We start from the raw sequence: 19,633 nt of genomic DNA, 5'->3' as shown, positions 1-19,633 counted from the left end.
ACTGCTTTTCCATTAAGTAATATCCATATTTATTCCTGAGAACTTTCCTTTATCAGAAGTCTGCTTTGTCTGAAATTAATACAGCTACTTCCTCTTTTATTTGATTAGTATTAGCATGGTACATTTTTTCCATTTACTTTTTTAAAAAAATATTTATTTTTTAAATTTATTTGAGTTACAGAGAGAGATAGGAAGAGACAGAGAGAGAGAGGAGAGAGATCTTCATCTGCTGGTTCATTCCCCAAATGGCCACAATAGCCGGGGTTGGGGCCAGGCCAAAGCCAGGAACCAGGAGCTTAATCTGAGTCTCCCATGTGGGTCCAGGGGCCCAGGCAATTGGGCCATCCTCCGGTGTTTCCCAGACGCCATTAGCAAGGAGCTGGATTGGAAGTGGAGCAGCTGGGACTTGAATCGAATTGTTGCCCATGTGGAATGCCAACACTGCAGGAAGTGGTTTAATCTACCATGCCACAGCCTTGTCCTGACTTATTTTTTTAAAGATTTATTTATTTATTTGAGAGTCAGAAGGGGGGAGAGAGAGAGAGAGAGAGAGAGAATCTTTTATCCACTGGTTCACTCCTCCATTTACTTTTAATATATATGCATGTGAAATATTTAAATTGGGTTTCTTATAGATAATCTGTAGTTTGATTGTATTTCTTGATCCACTCCCACAGGCTTTGTCTTCACTGTTGTTCTAAGTGATACTGATTCAACTTGACATGATTGACATTCAAATTGATATAATTGGATTAGTATCTGCATATTTATTACATAGTTTTTACAGGTACTTTATAATAACAAAATATTCCTAATTTCTTACTCCATTTTACAATGCCTTAGCATATAGGCAAACTTTTATATCAATTAAGAGTACTATGAAAGTTTTTATTTTACTCTTATTTCTGCTCCAGTGCTTTTCCTTTCTTTATGTAGAGCTGAGTGACCTATATAATTTTCATTTTCTCTAAAGAGTTTTTTGTAACATTTCTTTTGCAGGACAGGCAAGTCTCCTGGTAACAGATCCCTCCATTAAATTTTTTAAGGCCAGCGCTGTGGCATAGCGGGTAAAGCTGCCGCCTGCAGTGCTGGCATCCCATATGGGTGCCGGTTTGAGTCCCGGCTGCTCCTTTTCTGTTCCAGCTCTCTGCTAATGGCCTGGGAAAGAAGTAGAAGATGGTCCAAGAGACCTGGAAGAAGCTCCTGGCTCCTGGCTTCGGATTGGCGCAGCCCCGGCCATTGCGGCCAATTGGGGAGTGAACCAGTGGATGGAAGACCTCTCTCTCTCTCTGCCTCTACTTCTTTCTCTGTGTAACTCTTTCAAATAAATCAATCTTAAAAATTTTTTAAAATTTATTTTCATTTTATTTAAAAGAGAGATTGAGATAGAAAGATCTGTCGCCTATCTTTGGGTTCACTCCCCACATGCCTGCAACAGCCAGGACTGGACCACGCTGAATTCAGGAGCCCAGAACTCATTCTGGGTGATCCACATGGATGACAGGAGCCCAAGTCCTTCATCCCTGTATCCCCGTCTGCTGTGTCCCAGTGACCAGGACTTGTATGAGGCACTCCGTCACATGGGATATGGGCTCCTGAGTGGTAGCCTAACCACTGTGCCAGGCCTCTGCTCTACCCTCAATGTCCAGTTATCTGAGAAAGGCTTTACTTTTCCTCCACTTTGGAAGGGTAATTTTACAACATACATAATTCTAGTTTTTTTTTTTTCCTCCTTCAACACTTTATATACAGGCATGCATCATTTAACTGCGGGACATATTCTGAGAAATGTGTTATTAGGTGATTTTGGCATATTCCAGACATTGATAGTGTGTAGTTACACAGACCTAGGTGGTTCAACCTATTATATGCCTAGGCTATATGGTATAGGTATGGCTTCTACTAGCATGAAGAAGAAAACCTCACAAGATTAAATCAAGTACAAGCGAATACATGCAGTCAAGAGACAAGGTAAACATAATGTACCTGAGACTGCCGCCTGCAGACACAGCATACTGTCTTACAGTAACTTCTTTATAAGTGAGAGTACACTTTCTAAAATAATGATAGAAAGGATAATTTAGTAAACACGTAAGCCATTCAGTAGTTTATTATCATGATCAAATATTAAACAGCATACATAATTGTTTTTATACAGCTGGCAGCATGGTGGCGTTGTTTATTCCAGCTTTAGCACAGACATATGCGTAATACATTGTGTTGTGATAGTGATACAGTGACCATGCCATCACTAGGTGATTGGAAATTTGGAAATTTTTTTTTTTTTTTTGGACAGGCAGAGTTGGACAGTGAGAGAGAGAGAGGTCTTCCTTTTTCCGTTGGTTCACCCTCCAATGGCCGCTGCAGCCGGTGTGTGCTGCCGGTGCACTGTGCTGATCCGAAGCTAGGAGCCAGGTGCTTCTCCTGGTCTCCCATGCAGGTGCAGGGCCCAAGGACCTCAGCCATCCTCCACTGCACTCCCAGGCCACAGCAGAAAGCTGGACTGGAAGGGGGGCAACTGGGACAGAATCCGGCACCCCGACCGGGACTAGAACCCGGGGTGCTGGCGCCATAGGTGGAGAATTAGCCTATTGAGCCACGGCGCCGGCCATGTGATTGGAAATTTTCAGCTCCAGTATATGAGATCACTGTCATACTTGTGTATGTGGTCTCTGGTTGGCCAAAACATTGTATGGTGCATGGCTGTCTGTATTTGCCTCCAGTCGCATCTTCTTTTGGTGTCTTCTGAGGAGAAATTGGATGTAATTCTTCCCTTGTCTTCTCTTTAGGTAAGTAGTTTTCTTGGCCTTCATCCTGCTTGGTCTTCTCTGAGCTTCCTGGGATTGATTTAGTGTCTGCTATTAATTTGAGGAAATAGTTTCAAATAATTTCTTTTGCACCTTTCTTCTCTTTCTGGAATTCTCATTATATGTATGTTATATCTCTCATAACTGCCCTGCTATTCTTGGAGACCCTGTTAGGTTTTCATTAGTCTTTTTTTCCTCCTTGTTTTCCTGCTTTGGCCATTTCTATTACGGTATCCTCAAGTTCAGAGTCTTTATCGCAGCCAGCAGTGAGGTCCCCGCGGAGGTTTTACCTTTCAGCCATGTCCACGGTGAACCTTCAGCCATCTGTCAGTTTTGGTTCAGGTTCACCAACCTCCACTTGTCCCTGCAGGGGCTTCTGCTTCTGGGTTTCTGCCCAGACAGACCATTGATTCTCCACGTTTGGGGTCAACAGAAAGTCCTGTGGTGCCATTTTTCTCACAGATCTAAGAAGAGATACTGTTTTTTTTTTTTTTTTTTTTTTTTTTCAATTTGTTGAATTTCTTACTTGGGACTGAGGGCTGATTTCTAGCTTCTTATCTGCTGAACTGAAAAGTGCAATTCTTGTTATTTTTGATGCAATTGCAAATTGAATTTTTCTGATTCCATTTTTGCATTATTCATTGTAACCATATGTAAATATAATTGATTTTTGTATACTGATCTTGTATTATTGTGACTTTGCTCAATTCATTTACTAGTGCTATATTTTTTTTTTTGTATTTGGGGGGAGATTTTTTTTCTACATAGGATTATGTTATTCTTTTTCAAGATTAATTTATTTATTTGAAAGGCAGAGTTAGAGACAGAGAGAGAGAGAGAGAGATGTAGAGGCAGAGAGATCTGGTTCAATCCTCAAAATGCTGCAACGACCAGAACTGAGGCAGGCCGAAGCCAGGAGCCGGAACTCCATCCAGATCTCCCATGTGGTAGCAGGTGCTCTAGCACTTGGGCCATCTTCTGCTGCTTTCCAGGCGCATTAGCAGTGAGCTGGAGCTAAAGTGCAGCAGCCAGGTTTCCAACTGGAGCTCAGATTTCTGACGTCATGGGCTGTGGCTTAACCTGTTGCACCACAGTGCAGGCCCCAAGCTTGTGTTCCTTTTGAATGGGGCGGGGGAGGGAGGGCGTGGAGAGAGAGAGCGTGAGCTGCTGGTTTACTATCCAAACCTCTACAGTGGTTGGGGCTGGGCCAGGTTGAAGCTAGGAGCTGGAAACTCAGTGTGGGTCTCCCATGTGGGTGGCAGGGACCAAACCATTTGAGCTATTCCCTGCTGCCTCCCAGGGTACACACCAATAGAAAGGTAGAATTGAGAGTGGAACTGACCCCAGGCACTCCAACAGGGGATGTGGGTGTTCCAGGTGGTGTGTTAACTGTTCTGCCAAATGCTGCCTGTGCTACTTCTTTCTATCTGATGCCATTCACTTCTTTTTCTTGCTTAATTGCCCTGGCTAGAACTTCTGGTACCTTACTGAATAGCGGTGGTAAAAGCTGACATTCTCCTTGTTTATCTTAGGGGAAAGATTTTCAGGTTTTAATTGTTGAGCTGAGAGTTTTTCACCAATGCCCTTTATCCTGTTATGAAACCTCCCGTGCATTACTAGTTTGTTGTGTGTAGTGTTTGCTTACTCTTTTAAAGAGTGTTGGATTTTGTCAAATGCTTTTTCTCCTTTAGTTGAGAGGATCATATGATTGTAAGAATTTTTCTTTTATTCCTATTTATGTGATTTATTACTTTGATTTGTTTATTGAGCTACACTCTTGCATTCCTAGGTTAAAAATTCCACCTGGTCATGGGGTATGCACCTTTTAATATGCTGCTGCATTGGGTTGAGAATCACCATCCTGAAAATCCAATATCTTAGTGCTTCAAAATCCAAAACTTTTTGAGCAGTGATATGGTACTACAAGTGGGAAATTGTACACCTGCCTTGTGTGAGAGGTGCCTGGCACAGTACAGGTATAAAATTACCCTCAGGCTGTATTCTGAAGTTACATATGAAATAAAAAATACACATATTGTACAGAATTACCTTCAGCATCTATTTTGAAGTTATATATGAAATATATACAGATCTTGTGTTTAGACTTAGGTCCCAGCCGCAGGATACATCATTGTATACATGTGTGTGCATTTTCCAAAATCTGAAAAATTATGAAATTTGTAACACTTGTAACCCATGCCTCTTGGATGAAGTTTACTCATCTTGTATTTTGTTGAGGATTTTTACATCTGTGTTTATAATTGGTGTGTTTTCCTTCAGTATGCTCTTAGTTTCTTTTAATCCTTTCTTTACATTATAACTTGAGTGGCCTTTTTTTTTTGTCATTTGTTTATCCATTTATTCATTCATTCAAGAAGTATTCATTGAGCAGTAACTGTATGTCAGGCATTGTTTTAGGTACTGGGGATAAGACAATGAATGAGAAAGGCAAAAATTGAAGTTCTCAAGGAGCTCACAGACTCATGAATATTAGGTACCTAAAGAATAATGTGGTGAGACATGTGCACATATGAAAGGTGCATCTGAGAACTTGGGATGAGAGAAGTACATGTATTACAGGTGAGCTCAGGGTGAGACAAGGCTTCTTGCAAAAAGTCCAGTCCAATATGGGCCTCAGGAAGAAGTGAGAGTTGTTTAGGCAGAAGTGGAAGGGGCTGGGAGGGGAAAGAAGGCAAAAGATGTTTTGTGAAGAGAGGATGGTGTATGTCCCTCGGTCAGGGAGAATAGGACACATGCAGGGAGCCAGGGGACAGGACACATGCAGGGAGCCAGTCTGGCTAAAATGTGGAATGGAAGGAGAAGGGACTCTGAGCAGGGCAGTGGTAGTTTGTCAGTCAGGGCGGGGGGAGGGGCTTCTTGGTGAGAGGATAGGGGCATGTGAATAATCTGGAGTTCAGCATCTGAGGATCTGGCCAAACACTGTTTTTTTCCTTTTATTTTGGAAAAGTCCTTCTATTTTTCAATATAGTCTCCAGAGTTTAGTCAAAGCAAACCATGCTCTGTTACTCTTCGCAAGTTTTTTTTTTTTTTTTTTTTTTTTTTTTTTTTTTTTTTAAGAGAAGTAAGCCTTTATTTCCTTGTATTGCAAATAAAGCTGGCTGCATTGCAGTGGTTAGTCGAAGAGACCAAATCCCATATCTTCATCCGACTCTTCCTTGGCCTCCACCTTGGCTGGGGCTGCGGCGGCAGCAGCAGAGGCAGCAGTGCTGGCCGTGGCCACAGGGGCAGCAGCCACAAAAGCAGATGAATCAGCCAGGAAGGCCTTGATCTTTTCAGCAAGTGGGAAGGTGTACTCAGTCTCCACAGACAAAGCCAGGACATGCTTGTACCCATTGATGATGGAATAGGGCACTGATGCCAGGTCGGATAGCCAATCTGCAGACACACACTGGCAACGTTGCGCACACCCTCCAGGAAGTGCGAGTGTAGGACTTCCTCGGTGATGTCCAGCACTTCGAGGTTGTAGATGCTGCCGTTGTTGAACACCTGCTGGATGATCAGCCCAAACGAGAAGGGCGAGATGTTCAGCATGTTCAGCAGCGTGGCTTCGCTGGCTCCCACTTTGTCTCCAGTCTTTATCAGCTGCACGTCGCTCAGGATTTCAATGGTGCCCCTGGAGATTTTAGTGGTGATGCCCAAAGCCTGGAAAAAGGAGGTCTTCTTGGGCCCCAGACCAGTGTTCTGAGCTGGCACAGTGACCTCACAGGGCGCAATGGCACCAGCACGGGCAGCAGCCGGCACCTTATTGGCCAGCAGCATATCCCTGATCTCAGTAAGGTCCTTCTTGGTGAACACATTATAACTTGAGTGGCCTTTTTAAAATGCAAATTTGATGAGGAGACAAATTTTCATAACTTTATGAAAATTATTAAGAAACCTTTAGCCGACATAACCAAGTGATGAAATAATAGGAGTGTTGTTATTAAAGGTATTGACAAAAATAAGGAAACTTGTTTTGTTAGTATCTTATACTGGATTTGCCGTCCTTGCTAAAATGAGGTGACAAGAGAAGGAAATGAGAAATTAAAAATCAACATTGGAGAGAAAATATGCCTGCCAGTATTTCTAGATATTGATTGCTAAATTGCTTAGAAAATTGAAGAGAACAACTAATTAAACCTACTAACAGTACAGAAGTTTACCAGGAAAATATTAAGTAAAATGTCACTAAACTTTCTATGTGTTTACAACGTTGATATGATTAGGAATGAAATACAAATGAAAGCATTCCAAAGAGCAACAAGTAGCCTTCTAAGATATGTGTAAGAACTATATGAGAAAAAGCCTCTAAGTACGTCTCCACTGACCAGGACACCAAGATCAGGAAAATGTGGAGCAGGACACTGTGTCCTAGAGCAGGGGTGGGAAGCATCTGGCCTGCAGGCTGTCTACCACCTGCAAAATCATTTGGTTTGGTCCTGCCAGGCAACCGCAAGTGGGACTCGAAATACGATAAGTCTATAGAAGGCTAATTTTTAAGTTGATAATTTAATATGGTCTACAAATGATGTTATAAATATGCAAATAGCCCTTGGCAGGAAAAAGTTTCCTTACCCCTGGCCTAGAGGGAATGATTTAATAGACAAGAAATAAGAACAGTTAATTTGTAAAAGAATATAAATGACTATTAAACTTCATTGATTTGACCTTAGTTCAGAAAAATGGTGAAATGTGATGTGAAGTGACATCACTTTCCTGGGTTTGGTCAGAGTTCCACAAGATTCAATGTTGAATGAAGACCAGGGATTTTCTGTAGCATTTCATAGGCCCCATACTGGCTGAAAATGATATGTATAGATAAGGTAGGCTGTTCACACACATTTTTTTTTTAAGATTCCTAAATATAATCATGAGAAACCAATGGAAAGTAAGTTGTAGTGAAATAGTCAATTTCCGTATGAAAGTTCCAAAACTGCTGGAAGTAACTGATTTAGTGCATTTTGATGACACTTTGCATATTCATAATGCTGCCAGCAGTGTCACATCTGGCACATACTATGGTAAAACTTTAGTACTTATTCCATCCGGACTTCATGCTAGAGGCTGGCATGGTGGTGCAGAGGGTTAAGCTACTGCCCCCAACGCTGGCATCACATGTCGAGGCAACCTCCTGCTAATGCACCTGGGAAGCACTGGAAGATGGCCCAATACTCAGGCTCCGGCCACCCACGAGGGAGGCTTTGGCCTGGCCCTGAACTGGCTGCTACAGCCATTTTGAGAATGTACCAGTGGATTAAAGATTTCTCTCTCTCTCCTCCCACCCCTTCTTTGCTCCCTTTTTGCTCTACCGTTTAAATAAATAAATACATCTCTTTTTTTCCCTTCAACTTTCCTTCTTCTCCAAGAGAACACCAAATGATGGATGATGCCAGTGCAGCAGGAAGGCCCAGAGGCTCTGAGGGCCCTGGAATGGGAGGCTGCAGCAGTGACATCCGGGCTGCAGCCACGAAGCTCGCCAGAGGCCAGGCCAAGGACAAGGAGTAGCTCCCTATCACCAACCTGGGCCACCGGGTTAAGGACGTAAACATCACGTCCCTGAGGGAGATCTAGCTCTCCTCCGTGCCCATCAGGGAGTCTGAGATCATGGCCTTTTTCTGGGGATGCCCCTCAAGGATGAGGCTTTGAAGACTGCACCAGTGCAGAAGCAGACATGGCTGGCCAGTGGACGAGGTTCAAGGCTGCACTAGTGCAGAAGCAGGCATGGCTGGCCAGTGGACGAGGTTCTAGGCTTTTGTAGCCGTCAGGGACTACAATGGTCATGTCAGCCTGGGTGTGAAATACTCTAAGGAGGTAGCCACTGCCATCCCAGGGGCCATCATCCTGGCCAAGCTACTAGGCGAACAAGATGGGCAGACCCCACACTGTGCCTTGCAGGGTGACCAGACGCTGTGGCTCTGTGCTGGTGTGCCTCATTTCCGTTCTCAGAGGCACTGGCATCGTCTCAGCCCTGTCTCCAAGAAGCTGCTGTGGTTGGCTGGCATTGATGACTCCTATGCCTCTGCCAGGGCCTGTACTGCCACCCTGGGCAGCCTTGCCAAGGGCACCTTTGATGCCATGTCTGGGACCTACAACTATCTGCCCTGTCCTGGCCCCGATCTCTGGAAAGAGACTCCCAGAGAGTGTCTGTGCAGAGGACCCAGGCTCCAGCTGTGGCTACAACATGGGTTTTTAAGCAAGAAAAATACACTGAATTAAGCCTTTTTTTTTTTTTTAAAACAAAACAAAATACATTAGAAGGGATGATGATAAGGAGGTATTTGTGTTGTAAGCTTTACACGAATTACCTGATCTTCACAGTCCCAGAGAGTTTGAGACGGTTAGTATCTCAGCAGAGTTGGAAAGCGAGAGTGAGGAAGGTTAAGTAACTTGCCCAGGGATAAATCACTGGGAACTGGCAGACCTCAGAGCCTGTGCTCCTAGCTTCTTCTTAGTTAATAATATCACCGTAGATGTCTCAAAAGCACTTAGGATTCACTTTAATTCAAAACCGACCTCACCAGCTTTACTCTGCTCTGCTTTCACCTTGGTATGTTTCCATCATTTTTTCCTCATTCAATGTCATCTCCTTTCCACCAGTTTCTGAAACCAGAAACCTAGTGCACACTCTTGCTACCCCCTCAAATTCAGTCAGCCCTCAACCTCGTCAGCAGTAACTCCTTCTAGATCTGGTCTCTTGAAAAGCTCTTGAACCCTTTCACTTTTCATTTCTGCAGCTGCCAATGTCAGCTAGACCTGTTACCTCCTTACTAGACTGCGGTGTGCACCTTGAAGCTTCTACCCTTACTCATTTCTAGTGTGACCTTCAAGTATGGACTGTTCCCCCCCGCCAAGTGTTGTATGTGTGTGTGTGTGTGTGCATTTATGCCTCCTTAACCACCTCCTTAGGATGAAGGCTAGATGTTTAAGCAGAGCCTGCAAGGGACGTTGGGCTGTGCTGACCTCGTCTCTCTCATCGGCCACTCTTCTCCGTCTGGGTGACAGGACCTTTAGTGGCACCATGAGTAGTTTGTGTGCTGCCTGCCTGGAGTTGAGCCTGCCTTTCCCACCCCGAGCTTTAACTCCTCCTCATCCTTCTAGTCTCGGATAAGCTTTCCCCTGGCCATCTGCCCTTGTCCTCCAAGTACTGTAACACTGTAGCATGGAAGACATTTGATTGGACATGTTAATGGATGTTACTGTTTGTCTTTCCCTCTGGATCCTTGAGGGCTGTAGTGCATACCCAGTGAATTTGCGTAAATAACACATACAGTCTTCGCCGCTTAGTTTTATCCTTGAGGAAGCTAAAGCTTTAATGGCATAGTGTCGTTGTTAGAATGTGGAGTTGGATTGCTACTCAGGAGCTGAAGTTAGTTATTTAACCTCTGCAGGTCCCAGTATTTTTTTTTTTTTTATCTCTTAACAAAGGGTAATGGTAAAGCCTGGCTCTTGGGTGGTTGTGGGGATTGTGTGAGTTAATGCTTGTGAAGCGCTGGGGGCGGTGCCTGAGCCTGCTAACCTGCTCAGTGGGAGCTCCTGTCCTCAGTATTGGAATCCATCCAAGGTCATGCACTGGTTTCTCGCAAGAGCCTGTCACAGAAACTAATTCTCCTTCCTGCTCTTCTCCATCAGGAGATCAAGTGGAACTCTTGCAAATTTATTCTGTTCTGAGCTGGAATTTATCTTTATACTTTCTTTTAAAAATGAGTTTGCACTGCTTCTTGCACAGAGAAGGTGTGTGTACATTTTGGTGCCTTCAGTTTAATCCAGTTTCAAATAAGGACCATACATACCCACCCCAACTCAGTGAAGGTGTTCCTGCTACACAATGAGAATTGGTGCTTACTGAGGGAATAAGAGGGTTGAGTAGATGCTAAAGAACTTTGCATGTGAAATTAAGGTTTTTTTTTTTTTTTTTTATTTGACAGATAGAGTTAGACAGTGAGAGAGAGAGAGACAGAGACAGAGAGAAAGGTCTTCCTTCCGTTGGTTCACCCCCCAAATGGCTGCTATGGCCGGCACTGCGCCAATCCGAAGCCAGGAGCCAGGAGCTTCCTCCTGGTCTCCCATGCGGGTGCAGGGCCCAAGCACTTGGGCCATCCTCCACTGCCCTCCCGGGCCACAGCAGAGAGCTGGACTGGAAGAGGAGCAACCGGAACTAGAACCCGGTGCCCATATGGGATGCCAGCGCCATAGGCGGAGGATCAACCAAGTGAGCCACGGCGCCGGCCTCGGGTTTTTTTTTTTTAATATTTATTTATTTTGAGAGGCAGAGTTAGAGAGAGGGAGAGACAGAGAGGTCTTCCATCCACTGGTTCACTCCCCAAATGGCTGCAATGGCTGAAGCTGGGATGATCTGAAGCCAGAAGCCAGGAGCTTTTTCTGGGTCTCCCACGTGGGTACAGGAGCCCAAGCATTTGGGACATTTTCTGCTCTTTCCCAGGCTATAAACAGAGAGCCAGCCAGGAAGAGGAGCAGCTGGGACACGAATCGGCACCCATATGGGATGCCCACAACACAAGCAGAGGCTTAACTTACTGTGCCACAATGCGGACCCCAAATTCAGATCTTTTAATTCAGACTTTTGAAATAAATAATTAAATGATTTTAAACATGACATGAATTCCATATACAGAATTATTTTTAGAAGTGGATCTGGCTGTAGCAGTTGGAATGAGAGCCTAGATTTAGAAGGTAGTCTTTGATAAAGTTAGAGGAGTAGGAGTGTTGTGAAAGAGTAATGAACTTTATTTTCTAGAGACTGAGTTTAAGTTGCCTGTTGGACTTCAAAGTGAAAGTGCCCTCAGGTTAGGTATGGGACAGAAGTGGTGGGTGAAGCCTGGGATAGAAATACTGAAAACTTTATAGTATGACAGAAACAGGAAACACTGTTAACAAGCGGCATACCAGTAGAGAACAGATGATGTCATATTTGTATGTGACAAGATTTTGTTAGCTATTACTTCTGCATACTGTATTCCTGAGGATGATGAAACCACATTTTAAGTAGTATCCCGTAATTCAGAGATTGTACTAAGTGTGGCCTTCTATCTAGTTAGTCTGATAGAATGATGTGAAATTTAGTAAAATGTTTTCTGATTACCTGATGATAAGTAAGAAGAGAGGAATTGAAGAGGACCTCGTGTCATGAAGTTCTCCCTAAAAAGGCTGAGGAAAAGCTATGAATATTAAACAGGTTAATTTTATATGTGTTGCAAATATCATTTTCTGTAAGAATAGTTTTCTCTTAAGAAAAGAGCAAGTTCCTGCAGTGGGCCCCAGGGAGGTGCAGCTTGGTTGGGCCCCAGGTTGGCTAGAGGTGTGCTGCGGAGTGGTCCTCTGAATCCCTCACTAACTCAACTGCCTGTGTTCTTTTCTCACCTTAACTAGGAATTGTGGTGCTTGGAATAAACAGAGCCTATGGCAAAAATGCACTCAGCAGAAATCTGATAAAGATGGTGAGTGTGAAGATTCCGCATGTCTTTCTAATGCTCAGACACAGTGTTGACATCTACCTGAAAATGATTCTGTCCTTTTTTCTTCCTTACCCTCCCTGTTTTGGTTTAGCTCTCGAAAGCTGTGGATTCTTTAAAATCTGATAAGAAAGTGCGGACCATAATCATCAGGAGTGAAGTCCCAGGGATATTCTGTGCTGGTATGTAAATGAATGTTATTGCAACATTAAATGACTGTCTGATGTTTCCTCAGGAATAGCCTGGTTTTCATTAAAATGTTCTGTGCTTTGACTTCCATTACCAGCTCCTCTTTGTGTTTGCTGTTTCACCAGGAAAAAAAAATAATAAGCATAGTTTGTCAGTGTTAGAAACTTCTGCAAAATGTGAGTTGAAAATACTTTGTTATTAAAATTTGTGTGTAGAACATGAATACTACTTATGAAACGTGAGTTAGGGAGGAAAAGTTAGGTATCCTTTCACAGCTTTGTGCTTTATACTTATTAGTTGCTTTAAAAATACTTTTAATCACTAGTGGTAGCTGCCCCATCACAAAGTGTTATGTGTAGACATTTGCTTTCAAATTAGTATGGTAGTAGCCACCCAAATATGTGCTCATGCATTGTACAGTACTTTTCTGTTGGTATCTACAGCACTGAAAGGCAGAATTAATTCATGTGTATGTATTTTTTTGTTTGTGGTACATAATCCAAAAGCTAAAGATTAAGTCATCTTGCATTTTTCCTTATCTCCCAGTGTTTCTAAGCTTGATAGTGAATGAGTCCATTTCAGCTAGTAAAAACTACAGGTGATCAAGGTGACCAATACTAATAGCATACAGTATCATTGTGAATTACTAATAAGCAAATAAAAGTACCTGGTGACTGAAGCAGAAAAAATATTTTTTCAGTAAAACTATCAGTGGGATAATCCCCTTGAAATAATCAAAGAATTTGAGGGAATGACCTGCAGTGTTTTATTCATTAAGCAATTATTTGTGGAGCATTTTAAGTACTTAGCACCCAAAACAGCTCTAAGGATATGAGGGAATATTTTTAGAGTGTTTTTAATTGTGGTCAGTGTTCTTCATTTTCATTTTCAATGGGCCTCTCTCCCTCCTCCTCTCCTTCCCTCCCTCCTTCCCTCCCTGCTTTCCTTCCTTCCTTCCTTCCTTCCTTCCTTCCTTCCTTCCTTCCTTCCTTCCTTCCTTCCTTCATGATTTATTTGAAAGGCAAGGTTAGAGAGAGGGGAGGGATCTTCCATCTGCTGGTTCACTCTCTAGATGGCCACAATGACCCCGGCTGGGCTGGGCCTTGCTGGAGCCAATAACCACGAACTTTATATGCGTCTCCCACGTGGGTGGTAGGGGCCCAAACAGTTGGATGGTCTGCTGATGCTCTTCCCAGGCCATTAGCAGAGATCTGGATAGGAAGCGGAGCAGCCAGGGACGTGAACTGGCACCCATACGTGATGCTGGCATTGCAGGTGGTGGCTTAACATGAATGCTGGTCCATTGAGAACCCTTTTAAAACTTAATCTTTATTTTTTATTTATTTATTTTTTTTTGACAAGCAGAATGGACAGTGAGAGAGAGAGACAGAGAGAAAGGTCTTCCTTTGCCGTTGGTTCACCCCACAATGGCCACTGCGGCCGGCGCGCTGTGGCCGGTGCGCTGTGGCCGGCACAACGCGCTGATCCGAAGCCAGGAGCCGGGTACTTCTGCTGGTCTCCTATGCGGGTGCAGGGCCCAAGCACTTGGGCCATCCTCCACTGCACTCCCAGGACATAGCAGAGAGCTGGACTGGAACAGGAGCAACTGGGACAGAATCTGGTGGTGCCCTGACTGGGACTAGAAGCCCATGTGCCGGTGCCGCAGACGGAGGATTAGCCTGTTGAGCCGCGGCGCCGGCTAAACCTTAATCTTTATGGCTTCCAACTTAAAATGCTGCAGAATTTTATGATATTTGTTATTTGGGTAAATGAGTTATATTTTAACCTGGGTAAGATTTTATTGCTTTTTCAAAGCATAATGTAGTATATCTAGAAAGACGAGATTTTACTATTGTAGTTTAAAAAAAAAAGCACGGAATTATTACCCTCAACTGTTTGGGTTATCACAGTGTGAATTTGTCAGACAAGAGCAGTCCTATGTAGCTCGTGGGACTGTTGGAGACTTTGATGTATATGGTGTATATGAAGCACACAGTACAGCACCGTCATTCAGGAATTTCTCCCTCTCCATGAAGATTATGCCAGGACCATATGCAAGTCCACAGTGCTCCAGTCTCTTACAAAGAAGGGTGTGGCATTTGCATATAGTATACTCACATTATCTTGTGTACTTTAAATAATTTCTGGATTGCTTATCCTAATACAATGTAAATGCTTTGTAAGCACTTGTTATGCCCTAATGTTTAGAGAATAATGATGAGAGAAAAAAAGTTACATGTTGATTACACAGATGCAGTGTTTTTACCAGATATTTTTTGGTCTTTGGGTGGTTGAGTCTGAAGATATGAGGGCTAACTATATTCAGTGAATGGTAACTCTTAATATTTCTTACATGCCTTTATATATTTTGAATCTTTTTTTCTTAAACATTGTGAAAACTTAGCCAAGAGCATTAAAGAGCCTTTTATCAGTAACTTAGAGGAGCCAGATGAACCTAGTCTGGAGGTTGACCAGTTGTGTGAACTCTGTGACTGGCTGCTGGGAGGCCTGGAGGTTCTTGGGGCTGATTGGAAGAATGGAGAGTAGGGTTTAAGGAAGGGCCTAACTGTGTGGATCTTTGAGGAGGGCTAGTTAAACTGTGAAACCAGAACAGCACTTTAAAATTCAGTGTAAATGATCACCTGGCAGTGACTTATCTTCCTCCCTCCCTCCCTCCCTCCCTCCCTCCCTTCCTTCCTTCCATTGGTTACTCCCCAAATGGCCGCTATAGCCGGCGCTGTGCTGATCCGAAGCCAGGAACCAGGTCCTCCTCCTGGTCTCCCACATGGGTGCAGGGACCCAGGGACCTGGGCCATCCTCCACTGCCTTCCCAGGCCACAGCAGAGAGCTGGACGGGGAGAGGAGCAACTGGGACAGAACCCAGTGCCAATATGGGATGCCAGCACCGCAGGTAGAGGATTAACCAAGTGAGCCATGGCACCGGCCCCTTGACTGTTTTTTTTTTTTTTAAAGATTATTTATTTATTTGAACGTCTGAGTTACATACAGAGAGAAGGAGAGGCAGAGAGAGAGAGAGAGGTCTTCCATCTGCTGGTTCACTCCCCAATTGGCCACAACGGCTGGAGCTGTGCCGATCAGGAGCCAGGAACCTCCTGCAGTCTCCCACACGGGTACAGGGGCCCAAGGACTTGCGCCATTTTCTACTGCTTTCCCAGGCCATAGCAGAGAGCTGGATTGGAAGTGGAGCAGCCGGGACTCGAACCAGCGCCCATATGGGATGCCGGTACCGTAGGCGGCGGCTTTACCCACTGCGCCTTAGCGCCGGCCCGGTTTTAAGTTTCTATTGGTTCTCTCTCTGTCTCTCTCTCTCACTGTCCACTCTGCCTGTCAAAAAAAAAAAAAAAAAAAAAAAAAAAAAAAAAAAAGTTTCTATTGGTAATAGTTTTTTTTTTTTTTTCTTGACAAGCAGAGTTAGACAGTGAGAGAGAGAGGCAGAGAGAAAGGTCTTCCTTCCGTTGGTTCACCCCCCAAATAGCCACTACGGCCAGTGCTGCGCCAATCTGAAGCCAGGAGCCAGGTGCTTCCTCCAGGTCTCCCACGTGGGTGTAGGGCTCAAGCACTGGGGCCATCTTCCACTGCCTTCCCAGGCCACAGCAGAGCTGGACTGGAAGAGGAGCAACTGGGACAGAACCAGTACCCCAGCCGGGACTAGAACCTGGGGTGCCTGCACTGCAGGTGGAGGATTAGCCTAGTGAGCCGAGGTGCCGGCCGGTAATACTTTTTGTAACTATCTCAGACTTACTGGTAGAATTCTTTTTGTTTGTTTCTTCTGCATTTCTGTATTGCTAATATAGTAATATTCTTTGAAAAATAAAACTTTAGTGCTCTATTACAGTTTTCAGCTGTTACAGGTTGCCTTTTTCAGCACATACTAAATGATATGTGAAATGTTTATCAGACTAACAAGTTAGCCTTGAATACTTGTTTTCCAAGTCAGTAAAGCTATTTGCTCTCGTTAATGTGCTGTATCGTCAGGGTAATCTGTTGTAACTCACAGGGCTGGAGGTTCTTGACTCACTTGTAATGGAAATTGACAGGTAGTCAGTGTTCAACCCAGACCAGGTTTGTTGAGGGCTTAGAACCTTCTGGTTATCTGACTGAGCTGCACTGAGGTTTTTATCGGGTTGGGGAGGTGTGGCCACACCCCAGGGGTCTCTGGCTCTTCCCCCTCAGCACACAGCACTTTGGTTTGCACCTGTTCTGCGCAGGTGTGGTGGCTCTTTTCACAGGTGGTGTGCTCAGAATGGTCGTGTTGCTCTCTACTGCCTCCCTAGGAAGGTTGTGGGTGGGTCGTGTTGGGCTGTTCTAGGTATTTGCTCGGGGTTGGGGACGTCCTTAATGGGGGTTATTCTGTGGTTAGGGTCTGGATGCTTCTTGCTCTGGATGGGTTTGGAGGTGGGTGGAATAGTTGATAATCAGAGATGGTTACATGGTCTGGTTGTTAGGGGTTTGATTTAGTGAGTCCTGTTTCTCTCCTGTCTCATTTGAATTGGTATAAGTTATTTACATTAGTAATTCAGTGTGTATAGTGAAACCATGAGGTTAGGACCTGGTTAAGGGTCTGGTCTTTCTCTCTCTCATTTTATTTTTTTTTTAATATTTATTTTATTTATTTGAAAAAGTTACAGCGAGAGTTAGAGACAGAGAGAGAGAGGTATTCCATCTGCTGGTTCACTCCCCAGATGGCTGCAATGGCCGGCGCTGCGCTGATCCGAAGCCAGGAGCCAGGAGCTTCTTCAGGTCTCCCATGTGGGTGCAGGGGCCCAAGGACTTGGGCCATCTTCTACTGCTTTCCCAGGCCATAGCAGAGAGCTGGATTGGAAGAGGAGCAACCAGGACTCAAACTGCTGCCCTTGTAGGATGCCGGTGCCTCAGGCCAGGGTGTTAACCTGCTGTGCCACAGTGCTGGCTCCCTATCTCTGATTTGTAGGAAGACTTATTTATTTGAAAGAGATGCAGAGAGAGAAGGAGAGAGAGGGAGAAATCTTCCATCTGCTGGTTCACTCCCCAGATGGCTGCGATGGCGGGGGCTGGGCTGGTCTGAAGCTTCTTCTGGGTCTCCCACATGGGTACAGGAGCCCAAGCAGTTGGGCCGTCTTCCACTGCCTTTCCAGGCCATTAGCAGAGAACTGGATCGGAAGAGGAGCAGCCAAGACATGAACCGGCACCCACGTGGGTTGCCAGTGCCTGTTGTACCACAGCACTAGCCCCATTACTGAGGTTTTTCATCTAAATTTAAAAGAAGTGTGAAGTCCTCCATCTGCGGCGCCGGCACCCCAGGTTCTAGTCCCGGTCGGGGCGCCAGATTCTGTCCCAGTTGCTCCTCTTCCAGTCCAGCTCTCTGCTGTGGCCCGGGAGTGCAGTGGAGGATGGCCCAAGTGCTTGGGCCCTGCACCTGCATGGGAGACCAGGAGGAAGCACCTGGCTCCTGCCTTCAGATCGGCGCAGCTCGCCAGCTGCAACGTGCTGGCCTTAGTGGACACTTAGAGGGGGTGAACCAATGGAAAAAGGAAGACTTTTCTCTCTCTCTCTCTCTCTCTCTCTCACTGTCTAACTCTGCCTGTCAAAATAAATAAATAAAAAAGAATGAAGGCTCCTTCTTAAGTTCTTAAACTATATAATAACATGTCTAAGTGGGCTAGGTTAATTGATGTGTGATATCCACATGTTGTTATATATTATATGTTATATGAGTTTTTGGCTGTTTATTCATAATGATATCTAAGTGCAGATAAAAACTACATTAGTGTACTTTCAGCTGGTGGGCCATGCCCTGGCCATTTCTTCAGGGTGGCAATCAATGTTGTGTACTGTATCCTGTACACGTTCCCTTAGAAGCAACCATTCTGATAATGAAAACTAATGGTGAAGCATTGGCCTAAATGTGTGCCTCCTCCCTCCCCTATGGTTTCTAGGAATTGTTTATTCATTTAACGTTTATTGAGGGGGGCTGGCGCTGTGACAGTGGGTAAAACCACCACCTGCAGTGCTGGCATCCCATAAAGACGCCGGTTCTAGTCACAGCTACTCAACTTCCGATCCAGCTCTATTCTATGGCCTGGGAAAGCAGTAGAAGATGGCCCAGGTCTTTGGGCCCCTGCACCCATGTGAGAGACCCAGAAGAAGCTCCTGGCTCCTAGCTTTGGATCAGTGCAGCTCTGGCTGTTGCAGCCTTCTGGAGAGTGAACCATCAAATGGAAGACTCTCTCTCTCTTTCTCTGCCTCTGCCTCTCTGTAACTCAGCCTTTCAAATAAAGTAAATAAATCTTTTTAAAAAAAGTTTATTGGGGAATGCTCTGTAGCATAATGGTTTAAGCTGCCTTCTGCAGCACTGGCATCCCGTATCCGTGCCAGTTCGAGTCCCCGCTCCTCCACTGCCCATCCAGCTTCCCGGTGATGTGCTTAGGAAAGCAGTGGAAGATGGCCCATGTGCTTGGGCTCCAGCACCCATGTGGGAGATGCAGATGAAGTTCCTGGCTCCTGACTTTGGCTTGGCCCATTCTTTGCCCGTTGCAGCCATTTGGGAAGTGAACAGTGGATGGAAGATCTCTCTCTCTCTCAGTTTATCCCTCTCTCTCTGTGATTATGACTTTCAAATAATAAATAAGTCTTAGGAAAAAATAGTTTATTTTTGTATCTTCAGCATATATTTGAAGAAAGCTAAAATAATTCTACTATTTCAAATAGTATAAGTAGGCAAATTTTTAATATATTGCCTGAATTGCTACTGTGTTAGATATGAACGTGTATCATGGTATGTTTGTTCAGCTGTTCTAAAACCAAGTAGCACAGTGCATATGCATTGTTTTTACCATAATGCTGTTGAAATGGAATTTCATGAAAAATTACTGAGACTTATGATTTTTTCCCTTTGAAATTCCTAAAATAGATGATAAACAATTCTTGGTAATTGGTTCTGTATGTAGAACTCTAAATTGAGTGTTTCAGTGAGTTAAACCAGTATGGGCTTTTTTTTTTAAAGTAAAGATAGTTTTACTTCTGCTTTTGAATTCTAGTAAATTGTGTTATGACTAAAGACTTCTCACTAAAATTGTCAGAATGCATTGTTGAGCATTGTATATATTATTCTAGTAGATATAGATGTCCTGACATGGACAGATAGGTGAGAGCAAACTTTTGACTAAT

At 44.2% G+C, this 19,633-nt stretch overlaps 1 protein-coding gene and 1 pseudogene across 16 annotated transcripts in view; one reads left to right on the top strand and one right to left on the bottom strand.

The window, feature by feature from the left end:
* Positions 1–19,633, top strand: part of AUH (AU RNA binding methylglutaconyl-CoA hydratase) — a 162,584-nt gene that overhangs the window by 13,600 nt on the left and 129,351 nt on the right. For 10 of the 16 annotated variants that reach the window (XR_016222981.1, XR_016222982.1, XM_089316013.1 and 7 more), the window contains exons 2-4: positions 10,437–10,538; positions 12,195–12,262; positions 12,372–12,459. Coding sequence is in view for 14 of the 16 variants with exons in the window: in XM_089316013.1 (XP_089172139.1) it covers positions 10,437–10,538; positions 12,195–12,262; positions 12,372–12,459 (258 nt within the window). In the remaining 2 variants the exon portion in view is untranslated. Of the gene's footprint in view, positions 1–681; positions 788–999; positions 2,790–10,436; positions 10,539–12,194; positions 12,263–12,371; positions 12,460–19,633 lie in introns of those variants that run through there. The other 6 variants (XM_017342355.4, XM_089316034.1, XM_017342357.4 and 3 more) reach the window with 2 other exon arrangements.
* Positions 5,851–9,390, bottom strand: LOC149128663 (large ribosomal subunit protein uL10 pseudogene; annotated as a pseudogene).

The sequence above is a fragment of the Oryctolagus cuniculus genome, chromosome 1, assembly GCF_051225735.1.
Source record: "Oryctolagus cuniculus isolate XC-2025 breed Fujian yellow rabbit chromosome 1, ASM5122573v1, whole genome shotgun sequence".
In the NCBI taxonomy this organism is placed as follows: Eukaryota; Metazoa; Chordata; class Mammalia; order Lagomorpha; family Leporidae; genus Oryctolagus; species Oryctolagus cuniculus.
This window is presented reverse-complemented; position numbering and strand designations above follow the sequence as displayed.